Raw genomic sequence first — 21,211 nt, 5'->3', positions numbered from 1 at the left:
TAACGGGTTGGACAATAACTGACTGACTGATTTAAAAGATGTTGATTTACTGTGATCCAGACCAGTATCTATAGGCATATGAAACAACAAATACAGTAGTTGGTGAATTTATATATGTATTTGTTTCCTGCCTTGCGCTCTGTGTTGGATGGGATTGGCTCCAGCAGACCCCCGTGACCCTGTAGTTAGGATGTAGCGGGTTGGGAAACAAACACCGGGCAGGGTGCCAGCCCACCGAAGGGCGCGCGCACAAACATACACACACGCACACACATACACCAAGCACACACTAGGAACAATTTAGAATCGCCAATGCACCTAAGCTGCATGTCTTTGGACTGTGGGAGGAAACCGGAGTACCCGGAGGAAACCCACGCAGACACAGGGAGAACATGCAAACTCCATATATATATATACAGTATGGGGTAACGGAGATCCATAGTACGCCACAGTAGCATGTGATTCAAGCCGGGAGCCGCCCGGTGTGGGTGTGTGCGCAGGATCAGTTTCTGCCGGGAGTCCGATGCTGTCGAGCTAGGTTCCTCCCTCATTCCGCGTCTCCCACTGTTTTATTTGGTTAGAGAAATAGTGGATGAAAATGTTGTTTACACTGACAGGTGACCATCCTTTTTCAAGCATTAATTAATTTTATTTTGTCTACTGTTCCTTAATTAGCATTGCCAGATTCCTACCAATTCCTTCCACTAAACGCTACATGTATATTCCGTGCATCGAGTGGAATAAATAGGCTCGGATAATGGATGGATGAACCGAAGGGGCTGCTAAATGTCAGTAATACGAGATTTTCTAACAGTCGTCCGGTGATAATATGCACACAGTTATACAGCTGATAGATAGTCAATATTATATTGCCCAAACACTAGTTCGCTTTCACTTTGCGCAATCTGCAAGTAAAACCCTTTAAGTCAGTGTGCCGCGCCAGATGAGCAGGTGCCAAAAATAAAAACATCCCACAGGTCTCCCCGTAGTGCGAAGGCGAAGTGTGAGTGGCACCTGCAATCAAGACATACATCACCCCAGTCTGCACACCAAGCGGGCTAGGGAGTCTGTGCTCCTGACGTCTGCCAGACTGCTGGAGCGGGAAGATCCATTAGCGCGCCTGGTCTTAAACACGTAAAATGCACATCCTCCGTAACACTGAGAAGAGAATGGAAAGACGGCGAAAAGGACCGAACTCACATGCAATAGCTCAATTGTCACAGGACGGGAAATAATAGGAAAACCGGGCAAGAGAACCTCGAGGGTTTAAAAGTTTCTTTTTATTGTCGTCACCCACTCGAAAGGAACCACGGTGTATAGAATGAACAATAGAGACCGAGGCTGTTCGGTTTTAGCAACGAAGGGGACTGGGTGTCTGCAGAAAGAAAGAAAGAAAGAAAGAAAGCTCGTTACATGTCTCAATATCAACATAATGTTTCGAATGGATCCTTAACCCAGAGGCGACCATAAAACTGTTTCAGGCATGCTGCAGGACTCCGTTTTTACAACGATACCGCTCTTTCGACTTTATTACACCAAACACCTACTTTAGTTTCCATGGTCGGAAAAACGAGACATCTTCACGAATTTGCAGTTACAGCGAACATCAGTTATTGGCCTGGACGGCTGTTGAACGGGAGTCTGCTCTCTCAGCAGGAAGGTCTACTGCACGCCGGAACCCGGAGTTCGTCTGTCCGAAAGTGGATCACTCTTTAAAAATTCTTGCTGATTATGGCACACTGAAGGATCAAGGAAACTATATAGCGCCCTGCCATATTCACAAACATGAACAGGGTAAGATATTTTTTGAGTGAGCTCCAGTACATTACGGTTATTATTTGTGTCCGTTTCTGTTCCGTTTGTGCGTTGCCATTTATTATTACTACTTTCAATTATATTGTATTTGTGGGCATGTTGAAGGAATCCACTACACTCCCCGGTTCCTATTTATGTATTTATTTATTTTCAAATTCATCTTAAACTGACGGGTCTACGGCAGCAGGAAGACAGGAAACCAACACTGGATGGGTCGTACAGTAAAGCGCGCGTGCCGCGCACACACAAAACGCACCAGGGTACTTTAGACGTGACAATCATCGTGTCAGAGGAAGTTTAGTATTTGGAGTCTTCGGGACTAGACAATCCTTCTCTCCCGACAGCCTTAAGCCAAACGGTGTTTTTAAATAATTAATTCATTCAACTATGTGTGTGATACATTTTGGTAATCCCATAACTGTCACTAAATGTTTTTGTGACAAAAAACGAAAGAGTATAATTTTGATTTACCCTAACTCATTCTTAACCCTGACGTCATATGAATATTTAACCTAGATTATTTAACATTGATATACTAGTAGAAAATAAAGTTGCGAGCTTAGCTTGCTGAATTTCTAAAAGTAAAACATTCATGCATGTCTTCTTTTATTCATTAAGCGCTGAGTTATTTTCTAGAGTGCCAGTCTGGGTTTATATTCTTCACTGCTATACCAACACGAAGGCTGTTGCAGTAAACACGGAAGCGGGTAAATTCCACAAAATTGAGACTGGAACCGCTCGCCAATGCCAGCCGCGGAGCCAACTCCGTCCTTTTAATGAAAAATTCTGAAGGAGTGGGGTTGCGCTTTTGTGATATAGAAAAGCATCGTACTGCGTTACTCACATCTTTAGAATGTGTGCAGGCATTTCAGCTAGGCACTGGGCGTCTGTCAGTGCAGTATGGTGTAAATTACAATCTTCACATATTGAACTTAAATGTTAAAACGACGCTTTACTGTATTTAAAGTCTGTCTAATTATAACTTATAAATGACAATAAACCGCATTCTAAGGCCCGTATGAGAAAATTCAGTGTCACCGTCTGAATTCCTGCAACACGCGCAAGGCACACAACGTTCATTGGCAAGGCGCCAGCCTACCTCAGGTTTCATTCACCCGCATGCCCTCAAGGTACCTTTGGAATTACGAGTCAACCTAATCACCACGTGTTCGGGCATGTGGGAGAAAAATGGTCAACGAAAGGAGAACGTGCACCCTCCACCAAACAACTACCGGCGTGGGAGTCACTAGGACACTGCACCCGCAAGACGGCAGCACCAGCCACTGCTCCTCTCGTTACGCATAATGCCGATCTTGAATTAACATGGCAATTTGAAAGCCTCCATGAAAGCCCACAGAGGTGTGTCAGTCATGAAACAGTAAACGTTGATAAGTCAGAGCTGAACGAGAATGGGATGTCAAGCACCAGAGACAGATCCATCAAAGACATTTTTATTTCAGCGAAGAAACCATTGAAGTCCGGGAGTTAAAGTACACAACATGCGGAATTTGGTTCACTGGTCAAGTTAAATAAAGCTGTCTGCAATAATTAGACAACTCTGAACGGCTATGGCTAAGAACCTGTTATTATTAAAATGTAAAAGCACAAACAGTTGCTTCTGTATCCGCACTGTACGCACTGTATCATTAAAGCCCATCGTAAGGAAACGGAATGAATATATTTAGGTACATTGTTTGCTTTGCTTAATGTTGCGCAGCAGGATGCTTAGAAATTTTATGACACATTGGGATATTGCGAGCTAAGTCTTTTTCTATAAGAAATACATGACAGTCAGAAAATTAAAGAAACCTTGAAAGTGATAACATAATGAAGCAGTGGTTTAGCAGCTCGTGTGTTTATTTCTTTGCAATGTGTTTGCCATACCATACATTAAATTATGTTTTATCACCTTTCTTTGCCGGAACTCCAACCCATATTTTCAAAAAATTTGATCACTGATTGGCTCTATTTTCCTTATTCTAATACTGAGTCGTGGGAAACGGAGAACATTATTTGGAAGCCAGGAACGTACAAGATACGAATCGTAAGACTCCCTTCCAGCCACACTGGTTAAGTTTTGAAGGGTCGGTTAACCTCCTGTTTACGTTTTATAAAGTAGGTGGAAATAACAATAGAGGAACACGGTGGAGAAGATGAAAATAAAGCACTGGCATTGTCTGCCCCCGAGTTTGAATCCGTGTCCCTAGAACTGAAGATAATACCCTAAGTGCTGTATGAAGTTATTAGTTAAACTTGGTCAATTTCGCTTTTGTTATCCGATAGTTTAAGGGGAGGGGTACACTAAGTTACTAAAATTTATCTCCAATAAGGGATTGTTTTTTCCTCAGAAAATAGTTATTTAAACGACCACAAAGCGGCGCGCGTGCGTGTGTTTGAGCGAAACTCAGTCACACTAAGCACACGCATCGTGACAAAATACTTAAACTAAAACGTCTATTTGATCAAGCAAACAACAAATTAAAAGTGCTTAAACTTTCCCTCGATCCATCCATTTTCTAAAATCACATATCTCAGATCAGTGACGCAGGGAAGCTCATCGGAGGCAAAGCTGGGATAATCACGGGGTAGAACGACCGTCCATTGCAGGATGAACACATACAGAGACATATGGGCCACTTTAGCAACGCCATTCCTCCTAATCTGTGTGTCTTTCAAAACAGCCCAATATCAGAACACCTCACTCACACCATGCATATATTTAACAATTTGTTCAAAAAAATTTGTTTAATTTGCCATAAGTACAATAAGCAGACATTACAAGTGTTATATCATTTCAATATCGTTAACGAAACCTGTACGTTGTTCACATTTTTAAGGTTTTAAACGTTATACTGTATTAGGTTATATTGTGACCTTAAATTGCGAAGAATTTGTGATGTGTGACGTAGACGTCCCGAAGCGTAAATGTCAAACCCCTCCCATGGATTTTACACATACAGATAAAGGCAGCGTCGTGGTGCAACAGGTGGCGTTTTCTCAGGGCATCCCTTTGGTGTAGTTTGCATTTGTTGTCCGGCCGCATCTCTCATGTTTGCTTTCTAACGACAAAACGTTTGTAAATCTAACTTGACCCATATAAATTAGCCAATTATAAGGGATTCATAATTAAACGTTCCGTGTTTAATAACGACGTTCACATGCGGTTAAACGGTAGGATAAATGACAGCATACTTATTTTGAATATTGATTTCTGAGAGCAAGTAGACTATGAAATGTAACAGCTTTGTGGATAAACTGTATCCCTGCTTCTACGTAAATTACGCTTCATGGCACTTCATTTTTAATAAAAGCTCTTTAAGGAATGCAGTTCACTTTTAAGTTTTGAAAACGATATTCATTTGCAACTGTATGCGCAGGACCGCCCCGTGGCATTTCAAATTAATTACTTATACATAACTACATTTTCTGCTGGTTCTTTATTCACAGCAGTTCATTCATTCACAAAACTTTACATATTCACATAGCTCAATGTGAAGATATAATAAACTGCTCAAAAAATTAAAGGAACAGTTTGAAAACACATCAGATCTCAATGGGAAAAATCATGCTGGATATCTATACTGATATGGACTGGGTAATGTGTTAGGAATGAAAGGATGCCACATTGTCTGATGGAAATGAAAATTATCAACTTACATAGGGCTGAATTCAAAGACATCCCGAAAATCAAAGTGAAAAAAATGAGACTAGACCATTTTGCTGAAATTTCATTGTAGCAACTCAAAATTGTACTCAGTAGTTTGTATGACCCATACGTGCTTGTATGCATACCTGACAACATTGAGGCATGCTCCTATTCAGACGACAGATGGTGTCCTGGGGGATTTCATCCCAGATCTGGACTAGGGCATCACTGAGCTCCTGGACAGTCTGAGGTACAACCTGGCGGCGTCAGAAGTACCAAAACATAATGTCCAAGAGGTGTTTAATTGGATTTAGGTCAGGAGAGCGTGGGGAGCCAGTCAATGGTATCAATTCCTTCATCCTCCAGGAACTGCCTGTATACTCTCGCCACATGATGCCGGGCATTGTCGTGCACCAGGAGGAACCCAGAACCCACTGCACCAGCACAGGGTCTGACAATGGGTTCAAGGAGTTCATCCCGATACCTAATGGCAGTCAAGGTGCGGTTGTCTAGCCTGTAGACGTCTGTGCATCCCTCTGTGGATATGCCTCCCCAGACCATTACTGACCCACCATCAAACCGGTCATGCTGAACGATGTTACAGGCAGCATAATGTTCTCCATTGTTTCTCCAGACCCTTTCACATCTGTTGCATGTGCTGAGGGTGAACCTGCTGTCATCTGTGAAAAGCACAGGGCGCCAGTGGTGGACCTGCCAATTCTGGTATTCTATGGCAAATGTCAATCGAGCTCCACGGTGCTGGGCAGTGAGCACAGAGCCCACTAGAGGACATTGGCCCTTAGGCCACCCTCATGAAGTTTGTTTCTGATTGTTTGGTCAGAGACATTCACACCAGTGGCATGCTGGAGGTCATTTTGTAGGGCTCTGGCAGTGCTCATCCTAAAGTTCCCCCTTGCCTAAAGGAGCAGATACCGGTCCTGCTGATGGGTTAAGGACCTTCTACGGCCCTGTCCAGCTCTCCTAGAGCCTGTCTTCTGAAATCTCCTCCATGCCCTTGAGACTTTCATTAATACGAAAGCAGCTGAAACTGATTAATAACTACGTCTGCTACTTAACTGACCAGATCAATATCCCAGAAGTTTCATTGACTTGATGCTATACTCTGATTAAAAAGTGTTCCTTTAATTTTTTGAGCAGTATATTATTAAAAGGTACATACTAATTTGTGTCACTAAATCGGCTAGGTTATTCAAAGAATTACACCATTTGAATGCATTTGATTTTTAGTCATCCCACTATGGACTCAAAAGTCAAAATACATTAATAAGCTTAGCCCACTGACATATTTACTGCAATAGACTGTGATACTGGAAACTGGAACTCACATAGGCACAGAGTTTTAGGGGTATTTATTCTTATGTTTATTATTTAGATATATTTATGTGCGTGCTTCACCAGTTGCCATCAAGTTAAATCATAGAACATTCATGTTTGGCCAACACAGATTAATTCAGTTAATTTCAATTGGACCACTTTAATTTTAAATATTTTGTGACAAGGGAGATTCTTATGGTAAACTGCAGGTGAATTTTGCCCGGTCATACACAGTTATTCTGATCAAATTCCCTAGTAAACCTGGCACACTTTCATATCTATAGCAATTTTACACAGATTGTAAACATTTGAATTGCGTTAAACACACACACACATCCACATCACCCTTTTTTTTCTTTTCACTGCCTTTAGTCCTTTACTGTTAAACAACAATTGTACAAGCGATAAGGGTGCCCTTTCTACTTAAGATCACTTCAAAAGTGAGAATGTGTGCCAGTGTATCTGTCTAATTCTCATCTTCAGTTTAACAAAGGAATCCTTCTTGTCAAAAATCTGCAAAAATAGAAGTGGCCTTACGTGGTAAACCCCTTAGAGTGGCAGCAAAGTCCAGGGTAACAATTCATACACATTCAATACATGGAACATTTCTTTTCCGATTTAACAACATTAAAGACAGAAACCAATGTGTACCTTTTAACATATAAATAACTCACTTTAGCCCAGATGGCAAAGGCATTTAATTTACTTGTGGCACTGCTGTTGTATGCGGGTGCTTAGGGCTCATCTCTTTTGCTCTCCTCCTTGAAAAACTGAAAGTGACAATGTCCATTTTTGCTGATCAGCGTTGCTTGGATGTTGAGGTCCCATTGGCCAACAAGATTTGGATGAAATCTATGCCAGGGCAGACGTATGTTTGGTGAACTGTGAGATTTCATGCAGGCAGACTTAACGTTAATGCGCATGATCAGTACTGAAGCTCTAATAAATGTAATGAAGCTTTTAGGGCACACAACCGACACCTATTGGTTAAGTGATCCTCCATGGCTGAATATGTCTGTTTAACTGGGTGAGGGAAAACTGTTCAAATCCACCCATCCCCAAAGGGTTGCTTGGGAGGCAGAACTTGTAAAAAAAAAAGCATTTAGCCTGAGGCATGAACCAGTACATAATGGGACGCCATTTCATCGCTGGCAATGCTGACCATGGAAACACTGAACATACAAACAAAAAGGGTGACTTCAGTGTAGCGTTTAACCTGCAAAGCCCTTGAAGATAACCTAATGTGATAAATAGCCCTGCTTTTGTCAATTGTATTTTGAATGTATTTATTATTTGTTTATTTTAGAGATTCCATATTATAAAACTGTTTTACTCTTAAAGATTTATGTTATATAACTGACGTTCCAGCCCTGAATATATTTGGAAATGCTTTACTGTTCCTTGTGCCTTTTAATTTCCTACATGACATTTTATTATCTGCATTTCATTAACCAATATTCTTATGTGATTATTCCCTGCAAGTAGAATAAATAATGAATGAAACTTTTATAATTGAATTTGATGCTTAAAAACACAACTACTAAAATGATTTCCACATTTCACAGTGTGTCCTTTTTTCTGAAGTAACTAGTTTTGCTGGCCTATTTCTTAATATCGCTTCGAAAGGTATTAGGTATAAAAGCTTGCAGATGCAAAGTGAGTGCTCCTATTGTACAATCAATATTGTAATTAAACAACACGTTCCAGAGGCCTCATGTATAACGCCGTGCGTAGAACCGTAAACCGTGGTATAATCAACAAAATGAAGTTGATCGAGTGACATAGCGTGTTGGAGAAACTTGAAAGCTCACATTCACAAAATCGCACAGTGCCGGAAATAAAAAAGAAGTCACATATCGAAGTTGCCGTGAAAAGAAGAGTTGTAAGCCCACTGTCTGAGTGTCATATGAAAGTTTATTAGGGTACAGAGAAAAAAGGCACACGGTGGGGAAAAAGCACGAAATGTCAACTTCAATCTCGACATTTCCACTTTAATCTCGTAGTTTATTTTGTCATTTAGTAGAACATTATAAACTTCATCTTAAAATCGTTTAATTAACCAGTTTCTCAAATCACATCGTAATTAAAGTAGCACGTTAAATGCTTTGTTTTGTATTTGATCTTCTACTCGTATGTGCTCTATGTGTGTGAATCACTACTTGCTTCTTAAACCGGCTCTCTTCCTCCAACTGGACATAGAGTCCATTACATTCGTGATATTACAGCTCTCTGAATAACTAAAATACTGAGATGTATACGTGATGTCATTTTCATGATGATAGGAGTTAAAGCACGTTATTAAACATGTGTTTCACCTCGATGAAATAATTTATTGCAGCAGTACTCAGGGGCGGCTCTAGGCTTGTGGTGGCACTGGGCAGAGGAAGAATCGGTGGCTCCTTCATCGGCCAATGTCAGTAAGGTAGCTTATCACGGTGGATGGCCACGTCCGTTGGACACTGCACAGCAGCCTCGTGCTCATGACAAGCATTTATCTTTTGTCGAAATTTGTCGCTGCATTTTTAGCTGTGTTGTTATTTTCTCTTTCTGTTTTATATTCAATATATATTGGTGTGGCCGCCCCAAGAGTGCTTTTCTTTCCCCAAGTAACCAATCGCCATACAATCAGCTCTGTAATAGACGTTAAGCCATCTGTAAGCTTAGCGCCGATTCTTCAAAATGTTTAAAGAACATTGAAATATCTTCGTAGTACATGTTTAATTATTCTATCCTTCACGACACTCCCAGTGAAGAATATAGATTATTTAAATGAAGTTAAAGTTTTATGTGTATAATTTAACAAACATATTTTGCTGCATTTCACCTTAAAAATGATATCGTCATCATATGTAAATACGCGCTTTATAAAGTGGCTCAGGTTGTGAGATATTATAACTGTAGTGCAAGTTTACAGTGGGGTGATTGTACTTATAAGTACAAACAGTTCTACAAGGAGCAATTGATTGAGTGCATTTAAAGTTCTTGGGATTAAACTGTTTCTGAACCGCGAGGTCTGTACAGGAAAGGCTTTAAAACGTTTTGCAGTGGCTGAGACAGCGTGTCCTTAAAGCTGTATACTGATAATTCTCTTTCCGATCAGCTGCTGCTGTGATTCACACTCAGATACAGTGATATAAATACTCCGAGTCGTGCAGTGAGAGTAATATGGAAAAAGATGATCCGCTGTGGCAACTCCTAACGGGAGGAGCTGAAAGAAGAAGAAGAAGAAGGAGAAGTGAGCAACGCTAAAGTAGTTATGGTATTTGGAATACTATGGTTGTTCCCTGGACCATTATATTGTTACGAGTTAATTACAATCAGATGCATTACACTAATAAACAATATGCGGTTAGTTTCTGTGTATTTATAAAGCCGTGTCATGAAAATAAAGAGTAACCACACAGGAACAGTAGCATTGCTTTGACGCTGGGTGCCGCCAATTTGCAAAACCGAGCGGAGAACTTGCGTACGACAAGGCATGAGGTACCGCGGAAAAGTGCGTGGCTTTACGCCAAGTGTAGGTTTTATACATCGCGATTTGAACATGGAAAAGTTCTTAAGCAACATTTCTGTGCGTACGCTCCGTTTATACATGAGGCCCCAGGACTCTTTTGTATTTTCAACATCCTCAGTTCAAACACATTTTAGACAGAAGTGAGAAGAAGCAAATTAGTTGTTTCTAAGTGGATATAGAAAGTCTGTCAGTGGGGATGATGGAACAGAATAAAAACTAAAATATCATCTAATGGACTGGATGTAGCAAAATCACAGCCTGGTGTTCTGTCAAGTTCTTTAGTAATTTAATTAATCAACAGAAATGACATGATGTCTACCGAGACAGCCTGATACTGTAGATACTTAAAATGAATGGGATGCTTCTGAAATTGGTTTTAAAACAAAAGGTGATCGATTGATTCAGCATGTCCAAGAATGTCTGTTTAAGAACATTATGACCAAGGAGATGTTGTTTCTGCTCATGATTGTGATCATCCAGGGAGTTTATGATCCTGCTGCTGTCATTACTAAAATTAGTGATATGTCCAAGAGTAAATTATAAAGTATCCTCTACCACAACCCTACAGTAAGAAAGCAAAATTTATCAGACACAACGTTTGCCATTTTACTAAAAGGTTACTTACTGTATAGCACTGTCAAATGCTTATATTTTTGCATAAATGTAGTGAAAAATGAAGCCACTAGTGTGCAGTTTCAGATGTCTTGATTTGAGTCCAATTGAAAAGATTTAGGCTCTAAGCTTCCTTGGCTAAGAGAAATAGGGCAAAAAATGATTAAATGAATGGATGGTTTCAAATATCAGAAAAGAAGAATTCATTTTCTGAACTCCTTACTTCTGTTACAGTGTTGTAGGAAGCCAGAGCCCACCTTGGGCAGCAATGGGCTTACTACAGAAGCTAGCTCTGGATGAGACACTGGTACACCATAAGGCACATTCTGAATTCAAGTTCAAATTTATTGTAATAGCAAACCAAATATGAGATTTATTATTAATTCTTTCTTAAAGGGTTTTGATATTGCTGTCCCTGTGCCATTGTCATTTTGAATTCTTCACCAATGCATGGACCCTTAAAACCTTTATTGGTTTCAGATTTATCAGATATCACTGTTATGAAAAACAATTATTTGCAAATGTGATTACTGTGTAACTGCACTATTTCTAAAAAAACATAAATTTCAGCGAGGAAAACCAATAGGGGTGTCTTATATAGTAGTAAAAGCTTTTTCAGCCACTGGGATAAGACAGGGGATTTTTCACATTCATTTAATCAGGGGTTTACAACCAGGGCGTGTAAATTTCATCTACTCAGGGGTGTAAATTTGCTTAAAAAAGTCAAAGTTGTGAAGATCTCGATCAGTTCCCAACGACAACATGAGATTTGCTCTTTCACAGCTGAGCCAAGAATATTCAGAATTGTAGGTTAAAAGCAAGAAGAAGCATCTCACTGATTAATGAGCTCTCCTCGACTTGCATTTCATTCTGGTATACCAGTATCTGCTCATCATTAGTTGTTTTTAAATTAGTTGAAACAGCATCATCATGTGCTAATTACTATTGTTATTGTTATTTCAACCTATAATAAAAATGTTTAAAAAAGTAGCTTAAAATTTCCTCTTTGCCGATCGCTTTACTGAACAAAACAGGGTGGGGGGGACGTTTACTTTGGAAAAGTTGTCATGGGGTAAACAAGCCAAAAAAGTTGGAAATCCCTGTTTTAAGTATTTATTTTATATAGTATCAATAATAAGAAGAACATTATGTGGCTAACAAGATTACAATGCGGATATGATAATTTAAAAGGCCATTTCAGATGTTAGCTGGTCAGCTTTGCTGGCAAAGGGAATGTACAAATTCAATCTTCATATACTGATTTTTTGTTTTACTGTACAATGTCTCCCATTATTCTTGTTGTTTTAACTTTTAGCAGTATTCATAGTCTAAAGTGTGCACATGTGTCTAATGCAAAGCAGCAGATTCAATCATAGTCACACATATACTTTTCAGCAAATATAATAAACATCTGTGACGATGTGGGTTCTGGCTCCACACTCCCTTTGCTTTTGGAAGCACATGAACCCAACACCGTCGATAATGTTACCGAGTGAGCTAGTCAGTGAAGGCAAATAAACAATTGAGCAAGGGGTGGTGCAAAAAGTGCAATAGTGCTTTTATTAAAAGCAGTCAACAAATCAAAAACAGTGTTCCAATAAATAGTGCAGTTCATTCAAAAGAGTCAATAAATAATCCATAAAATGAAAACGTGGAGTAAAACCAATAAATAGAAAAAACAATCCTTTAAAACCAGAGGTAAAAATGATCAGGAAGCAGTCTTAAAAACCATCAAACAAATCTGGTGCTCTTCTGTTAGCGTCTCACCTGCTAATCCCATTTGGGCCAAGCAGCAGGCAAGATGCTCTCTGCAGCTGCCCTCCTGAAACACACGCACGAGACTGGAGACCTCCCGATCCCTGGTTTCGGTATGGCACTCATCCCAGTCCCGGAGAACTTGGTTTCCCACAACGGCCAGGTCGCTCACGTTGGGGATTCCCACCACCAAGTCTCCCGACTTCCGTTGCCTTTCCATGGCCTTCATGCGGCCAGTCGCCTTCCCTGGTCACTCCCGCTACCTGATCGCTCAGCGGGAGCGACATCAACACAAACACGTGGGTGTCGGCCTAACACCCAGCTTCCATGCAGCTGTCCACGAAGCGCCATTCGCTCGCCCGTCCGCTCGCTCTTCGCGGCTCTCTCTCACCGACCTGCTTCCTCTACTGCTCCCGATAACCTCCGTCCTCTCCTTTCCTTTTTCTCTCCGATCGTTTCTTTTTCACCCTTAAAACCGACTCGCGCTTCTTTTTAAAATGACGAGGGCCACAGCAGCTGCAGCATTAGCCACGGGACAATCATGAATGTGGGCAGTTCCTCACCTGTGCACTAGGTGAGAAACGCCCACACCCTATGGATCGTCCCGCGGCCCACTATGGCCCAATGTCCCCTCGCTAAGCCGCGAGCACATCGTTTATTTATTTAAAATGAATGGCCTTTTCTCAACGAGTTGTGGACCCATAACACCACAACATCATAATAAGGCTCATCTAAATTAGACTGGCGAGCAGGGTGGTAGTGGTTCTTCAGTGACAATTACTGGTTTTCAATCAGCGCTAGCTTCATTAAGTAAGAAGTACAAAGGAGCTGATAGAGACACACATGCTTACTGTACAGTTGGAGCAGCTGACATGCTGGCTAAGAGTTGAACCCTTGACTACAGCTTTGGCTCCTTAAGGCCTTACTGACTAACTGATTATAGATTATTTTAAGAATTCACTAATTAGACATTTTATTATTATCAATATCATGATTACTTTAGTGATTCGTTTCATTTTCAATTGCAGATGTGGGCAGCATGATGGTATTACCACTACTGTTATTACCACAGCTGTGGAGCCCAATGTTTGAATTCCGTCCTGGTCACTGTCTGTGTTAAGTTGTCATGTTCTCCCTGTGTCTTTGTGGGGTTTTCTCCAGGTACTCTGCTTACCTCCAAAAGACATGCACTTTAGGTTTAGTCTAAATTGGCTCAGTGTGAACGTGACCTGTGGTGCCCTGCTCAAGGCTGCTTCATGACTTGCACTTGATGCTGCCTGGACAGACCTTTTCGAACTGCTGCACTCAGTATAACCCTGAACTAGATTACACAGGTTTGGAAACTGATTGATGGATTTGTAAATATGATGAGATCAAATAAATTCTCCCAATGTGCTAATCAAATGTAATCGTTTCCCTCTCCAGCAATGTCATTCATTTCTTCTCATTTTTTGCTCCCTCTATTAATACTTCGTGCTATATTTTTGGTGTTCTAAAAGTTCATTGCCAGTATCTTGAAGCTCTTTTGGTTTTGGTCAGTGAAGAGCTTGGGTTCTTATATTCTGATATTTTGCCTTGCAGGTTCCTGCCTCTCTGCCCCGTTTGTATAATTAACATTTTTGGAGCAGCTGATAAACTTCAGGAAGGATTGACTGCAATGTACTCTACTGATATGAATCTGTCTAATGGCCTCATTGGGATTTTCCCATCTCCAACGCTACAGTCTAATTCCAGCTCTTTCCTTCTCTGGTACCCTAACTCAAGTGCAAATCCACTCCAGCTGCCCACTTTCTCCACAGCAGCCAAGGTTAGGGTCATAATGACTTTTGTCCTATTCACTGTATCCACCTTCTGTAATCTGGCTGTTCTGTGGACAGCTAGCACCAGCAGCAAAAGGAAATCACATGTAAGAATACTGATCATCAACCTGACCATTGCTGACCTCCTGGTCACCTTCATTGTCATGCCAGTGGATGCTATCTGGAATATCACTTTGCAATGGTGGGCTGGGGATGTGGCCTGTCGTGTTCTTATGTTCCTCAAGCTTTTGGCTATGTACTCTGGAGCCTTTGTTACTGTGGTGATTAGCCTGGATCGACAATCCGCCATATTGAATCCTCTGGCCATTAACGAAGCAAAGAAAAAGAACAAGATCATGCTGTCTGTGGCCTGGGCCTTGAGCATCTTCTTCTCTGTTCCACAGGTAGTATGAGATTTAAAATTAAGATTTTTGGGAAATTGCTTTCCCAGGAATTATAGACTTGATCTCTTTGTGCTCGATAAACAAATCAGTACACTTAAAATCACAAAAAGAAAAATGTGTGATTGTTTGTCTGGGTACACAGCAATGTAAAGTATATGCATAAATTGCCACCTAAAATAAAACTGAAACAGGAAGGAAATTGACTGGTATAACTCTCCATAACTAGTTTGGTGGAAATGGAGAATGTAAGTGAACTGAACAGTGCTAACTAGTTGTCAAGATCCACTGGCCTGGTGCCACCAGATGCATTACAGAGATTTACCAGGAATGGCCTTTTGATAAGCATAGGAAAGGTGCTATATAAATAAAATGTATTATTATTATTATTATTATTATTATTATTATTATTATTATTATTATTATTATTATTATTATGTACATCTGAATCTAACTGATGTGGGCAAGAAGGAACCTGTATAATAATAATAAATAATGTACTGGAACAAACTCCTCTGGCTTGATCCCAAAAGAGAGGAGCTTAGCACAAATGAGTGCCAGAGGAGGAGAAGGGAATGTAATGACAGAAGAAGCACACCTCAAGACAGTGTTTTCTAGAGTCTGTAGTAACACCCTATAGTTCCATAGGTCGGAATTTTTGTGCCTCCTAATTATAGATTTTTATAAGCACCTCTTCTCAGCAGCTAGCTTCTTAATGCATAGTGAGCACCATATCAATAGCAGCAAGAAGGTTAAACCTCTCCATTTTTGTGTTTTTCACTCTACATGCATCACAGACCAATGCTGGGGAAATGGCTTTCTTTATTATTTTTGCATTTTTTTTTGATAATCAAATCACAGCTTTGGTACGAAAAGTGTGATTTGTTTCCAATCTTATTCTGTCAGTCAGTCAGTCAGTCAGTCAGTCATTTTCAAACCTGCTTACTCCTGAACAGGGTCTCAGGTGTCTACTGGAACCCTGGACAGGGCACATTCCATTGTAATGTGAACACACACTCACACCCCAACCACAGAAAAGGACCAATTTACAGTCACCAATTCACCTAACCTGCATGTCTTTGGACTGTGGGAGGATGCAGACTGTATGAGGAAAGATCTGAGACACAAACCCTGGTCTCTTTACTGCGAGCCAGCAGTACTATCACTGTACCTCCTTGCTGCCTCAATTGCATTCAGAATTTTTTTTAATTAAAAAAAATCCAGAATTTTGTGACTAAGAATTACGAATGGCCTCTTTTTCACTGCACCTGTGAATCTATATACTTTTTAATGTCTTATTAGATTTCCATCCAGCCACCCATTCTTTTTCTTGTTTATTTCATTGACTGCTTGGTGGTGAGTGTCAGAAGACTGTACTGAAAGTATTAATAGTATCGAGCATAATCTTAGACTCAGACTATTCTATTGAAAAGAACGTTCATAAATAGGTCTGTACTTGCTCATGTCATTAGGAATTGGAGGAAAACCAGAGAACTACTTAGATTCCTGTGTGTTCAGTTTAGGAGTTTTGTCTTCACATCTCTGAGTTGATGATTCTCTTAAACTGTGCTTCATTTCCTATTTTCATTGTATGAGCAGAATAGGGGATTACCGGTGGTAACACCATAGGTACTGCGAGCAGAGCGATTGCACCAGGGCCCATGTGGGCTGCAGGACCGACGGTGACTGCATGGTTGTTGTTTTGTTTTATTATTGAAATTGGAAAGGAAGGGGTAATGGTGTTATTACTAACACAACTCCATAAACGTTAATTATGACTATTGATCTTTTGTGTAGCTTACATGCTTGACATATTTCATTGGCAGTGGTCAGTTTTCAATTGGAGTTATTTTAATTTCACATGTGGGGATCCTGATTTATTTTTTTGCACTTGGGTTTTATTAAATTCTAGTACTGGCTATCCTGTAGGGAGATATTGTATTGTATTGTATTGGTGCGTGTTTAAAATAAAAAAAAAAAAAACAGTGTACTCAGGCTCTGGGTGTGCATAGGTGCATGCATGGGCTGCTTATGAGGGAACCTGCATGCCAGCATTCATGTGCAGATGTGCATGGACCAGCCAGTTTCCTCATTAGTGATCTGGAGTGCATAATCAAGACACCTGCACCCCTAACAGTTTAGATCAAGCCTGAGCAGACAGCTGGGGAGGTAGGCAGGCTAAAAATCAGAAGAGAAGGAAAGAAGAAAAGAGAGTCAGAAATTCAGGAGTGTCAGTCTGGATGGTGGTCAGAAGTCAGGCAGTCATTGACCCTGCGGAGGAGTGATCGTATGGCACTCCAGGGGTGGATTATTCCTTGCTGAACACAATTGAGGAGCAACAAATGATCAAAGTAGTCTCCTAGGAATGTCATATATGCTGGGAGGGGGGTGGGGGACGTGAAAGAAAAAGACACAGCAGGCAGCAAGATGCGGGTGTCAGTCTCTGAGTGTTCTGTCAGATGCTAAAGAAGACAGTCAGAACGAGGGTTGGAGCAAAGGTGTCAGCGTCTCCAACAGCTTAGAAGAGCTGAAAGAGTGAGCTGCGGGAAATGGAGAAAAAAAGACTTGCTGGGCTGATAAAATGAATGGAAAGGGAACATGAGATCTGTAAGTTTTTTGTTGTGGATTTTATAAACTTTATTTATTGCTGGTTTCACCCTCCACTTGAGGCACTGGTTATGCTTATTTATTTAATTATTGATTGATGAAGAACACTGCACTGTTCCTGCACCTTGGGGTTTGGAAGCCCCGTTTGAATAAAAATAAAGCACATTGTACTCTCCTCTGTTGATGTTATGTGTCTGGGTTCAAGAGCAACATATGAACTGCAGATCTATTAATTTTAAGTTTTATTTTTGCTACTTCTGAGACCAATGAGAATGAAGCATAGACTGAACATCCTGCCTCTTTTAGCCAATAATGTGTTGGCATATGGAAGTCTTGGCTTTGGGTGTCATGAGTGGGAGGTGTTGCTGCGTTCATGTGCTGTAGGAATAATGGAAAATGCAAGCTTCACAGTGGGAAAGTTTCACATAAACACCACTCCAAATGGTAGCTTCCATTGGAAGAATTCAGAGATACATTCATGGTTACCTGAATTCAATATGTTTTGATGGCATTAATTACATTATAGAAAATAATAAAAAGCACATCCAAAATTGGTATTTAACTGTCACAGTGAATTTGGAGTGATGGCAATCCCACATTTTCTTTGTTCAAGCTCACATTTATCATCATGTCTCCTACAGATTATTAACAGTGGGACAATACCAACAACTGATAAAGAGAACAACACAGACAGGGGATATAACTCCAGACATTAAATACAACAGCAGATATTTGAAATAAGAAATTCAAATTGTGTATGCTTGTGCAAGAATATGAGCAACTATTGAGTAATGTTTGGTTTCTTTAAAAAAAAACAACAAAACTTTAATTGTGCACATCAACTATCAAATCAACAAGAACCTCACACTTCTTCGAAAACTCAGACAAGAAATGCATAAGAACAGAACAAAGTGGGAAGGTGCTATGTCACAGATGGTAGGTCAGAAAATTCTGTGGCTTGGTAGGAGGGCTTCCACTTAGTTTGAAGTTAATGGTGGCTGTGATTGTAAGCATAATAGTGCATCAAGGCAATGGTTACCCTCTTAGGCTGAGGGAACTACAACACTGTGGTCATAGTTCAGTCAAAAGGGATTACAAGACAGCTGTCTATGCAGTATATTGAACTGCTCACAAGTATGTGTATCATGAAGCATTGAGGGTGCTTGACTATTGCAGAATACGAACTGTCTGTACAATTACATGGTGAAACAAAAAGATGAGAGGGACTTGTGAATCTCTACCAACAGTGCCCATCTAGAGGTGGGACTTTGCTAAACTAGAACATGCCATCAGCTACATGATGTGTGGTAATACTTCACTGTTGATATAATTTAAGAGGATGTTGTAACATTTTGATCTTCTTATATTTATTTCATATTACATATTTTTGATGATGAGGGTTTTGCTCCAACATTTTGGATTTTTGGTTACAATGATGCCATACTTATGTAGAGAGTGTGTTTTATATTGAACATGAGTGTGACATCACAATGTCACATGGTTTTGCCTGTCATCCTATTTAAGAGCAAGCTGTAGATTAGTTCAATAAATGAACAAACCTTTCTACTAGCAAGAGAAGGAAATTTTATCTATCAATTTATATTCAAGGGATATCGGTTTTCTCAAAACTTATTCCAACATTGATTTGGTTGTTGGTTATTTTGCCCTGTAATGTTTTGAGCTCAGTTCTATTCCAAATAGTCTTCCTGTTTGTTGCCATAAAGTATTGGGCCTAAGTAATAAACAGGCTCTCCAACTGACACGTTTATTTTAGTGGTTAAGTAAATAACCAGGGGCCTCATGTATAAACGGTGCGTACGCACAGAAATGTTGCGTAAGAACTTTTCCACGTTCAAATCGCGATGTATAAAACCTACACTTGGCGTAAAGCCACGCACTTTTCCACGGTACCTCAGGCCTTGTCGTACGCAAGTTCTCCACTCGGTTTTGCAAACTGGCGGCACCCAGCATCAAAGCAATGGTACTGTTCTTGTGTGATTACTCATTATTTTCATGACGTGGCTTTATAAATACACAGAAACTAACCGCATATTGTTTATTAGTGTAATGCATCTGATTGTAATTAACTCGTAACAATATAATGGTCCAGGGAACAGCCATAGTATTCCAAATACCATAACTGCTTTAGCGTTGTTACTCTCACTTCTTCTTCTTCTTCTTCTTCTTCATCTTCTTTCAGCTCCTCCCGTTAGGAGTTGCCACAGCGGATCATCTTTTTCCATATTACTCTCACTGCACGACTCGGAGTATTTATATCACTGTATCTGAGTGTGAATCACAGCGGCAGCTGATCGGAAAGAGAATTATCGGTATACAGCTTTAAGGACACGCTGTCTCAGCCACTGCAAAACATTTTAAAGCCTTTCCTGTACAGACCTCGCGGTTCAGAAACAGTTTAATCCCAAGAACTTTAAATGCACTCAATCAATTGCTCCTTGTAGAACGGTTTGTACTTATAAGTACAATCACCCCACTGTAAACTTGCACTACAGTTATAATATCTCACAACCTGGGCCACTTTATAAAGCGCGTATTTACATATGATGACGATATCATTTTAAGGTGAAATGCAGCAAAATATGTTTGTTAAATTATACACATAAAACTTTAACTTCATTTAAATAATCTATATTCTTCACTGGGAGTGTCGTGAAGGATAGAATAATTAAACATGTACTACGAAGATATTTCAATGTTCTTTAAATGTTTTGAAGAATCGGCGCTAAGCTTACAGATGGCTTAATGTCTATTACAGAGCTGATTGTGTGACGATCGGTTACTTGGGGAAAGAAAAGCAAGGACTCTTGGGGCGGCCACACCAATATATATTGAATATAAAACAGAAAGAGAAAATAACAACACAGCTAAAACGCAGCGACAAATTTGACAAAAGATAAATGCTTGTCATGAGCACGAGGCTGCTGTGCAGTGTCCGCAACGGATGTGGCCATCCACCGTGATAAGCTACCTTACTGACATTGGCCGACGAAGGAGCCACCGATTCTTCCTCTGCTCAGTGCCACTACAAGCCTAGAGCCGCCCCTGAGTACTGCTGCAATAAATTATTTCATCGAAGTGAAACACATGTTTAATAATGTGCTTTAACTCCTATCATCATTAAAATGACCTCACGTATACATCTCAGTATTTTAGTTATTCAGGGAGCTGTAATATCACGAATGTAATGGACTCTGTGTCCAATTGGAGGAAGAGAGCCAGTTTAAGAAGCAAGTAGTGATTCACACACATAGAGCACATACGAGTAGAAGATCAAATACAAAACAAAGCATTTAACGTGCTACTTTAATTACGATGTGATTTGAGAAACTGGTTAATTAAACGATTGTAAGATGAAGTTTATAATGTTCTACTAAATGACAAAATAAACTACGTGTTTAAAGTGGAAATGTCGAGATTGAAGTTGACATGTTGTGCTTTTTCCCCACCGTGTGCCTTTTTTCTCTGTACCCTAATAAACTTTCATATGGCACTCAGACAGTGGGCTTACAACTCTTCTTTTCACGGCAACTTCGATATGTGACTTCTTTTTTATTTCCGCACTGTGCGATTTTGTGAATGTGAGCTTTCAAGTTTCTCCAACACGCTATGTCACTCGATCAACTTCATTTTGTTGATTATACCACGGTTTACTTGAACAAATAGTATGTTTTTCCTTTGCCTCCACTTGGTATTCGCTGAAATTCTT

At 40.1% G+C, this 21,211-nt stretch overlaps 1 protein-coding gene across 1 annotated transcript in view; it reads left to right on the top strand.

Moving 5' to 3' along the window:
- The first annotated feature begins 1,068 nt into the window (after positions 1–1,068).
- Positions 1,069–21,211, top strand: part of gnrhr4 (gonadotropin releasing hormone receptor 4) — a 38,383-nt gene continuing 18,240 nt past the window's right edge. The window contains exons 1-2 of the mRNA XM_039773320.1: positions 1,069–1,794; positions 14,259–14,880. Coding sequence (XP_039629254.1) covers positions 14,335–14,880 — 546 coding nt within the window. The 5' untranslated portion in view covers positions 1,069–1,794; positions 14,259–14,334. The remainder of the gene's footprint in view (positions 1,795–14,258; positions 14,881–21,211) is intronic.

Source organism: Polypterus senegalus, chromosome 12 (genome assembly GCF_016835505.1).
Source record: "Polypterus senegalus isolate Bchr_013 chromosome 12, ASM1683550v1, whole genome shotgun sequence".
NCBI classification, from domain to species: Eukaryota; Metazoa; Chordata; class Cladistia; order Polypteriformes; family Polypteridae; genus Polypterus; species Polypterus senegalus.
The sequence above is the reverse complement of the archived record's forward strand: the minus strand, read 5'-3'. Positions and strand labels throughout refer to the sequence as shown.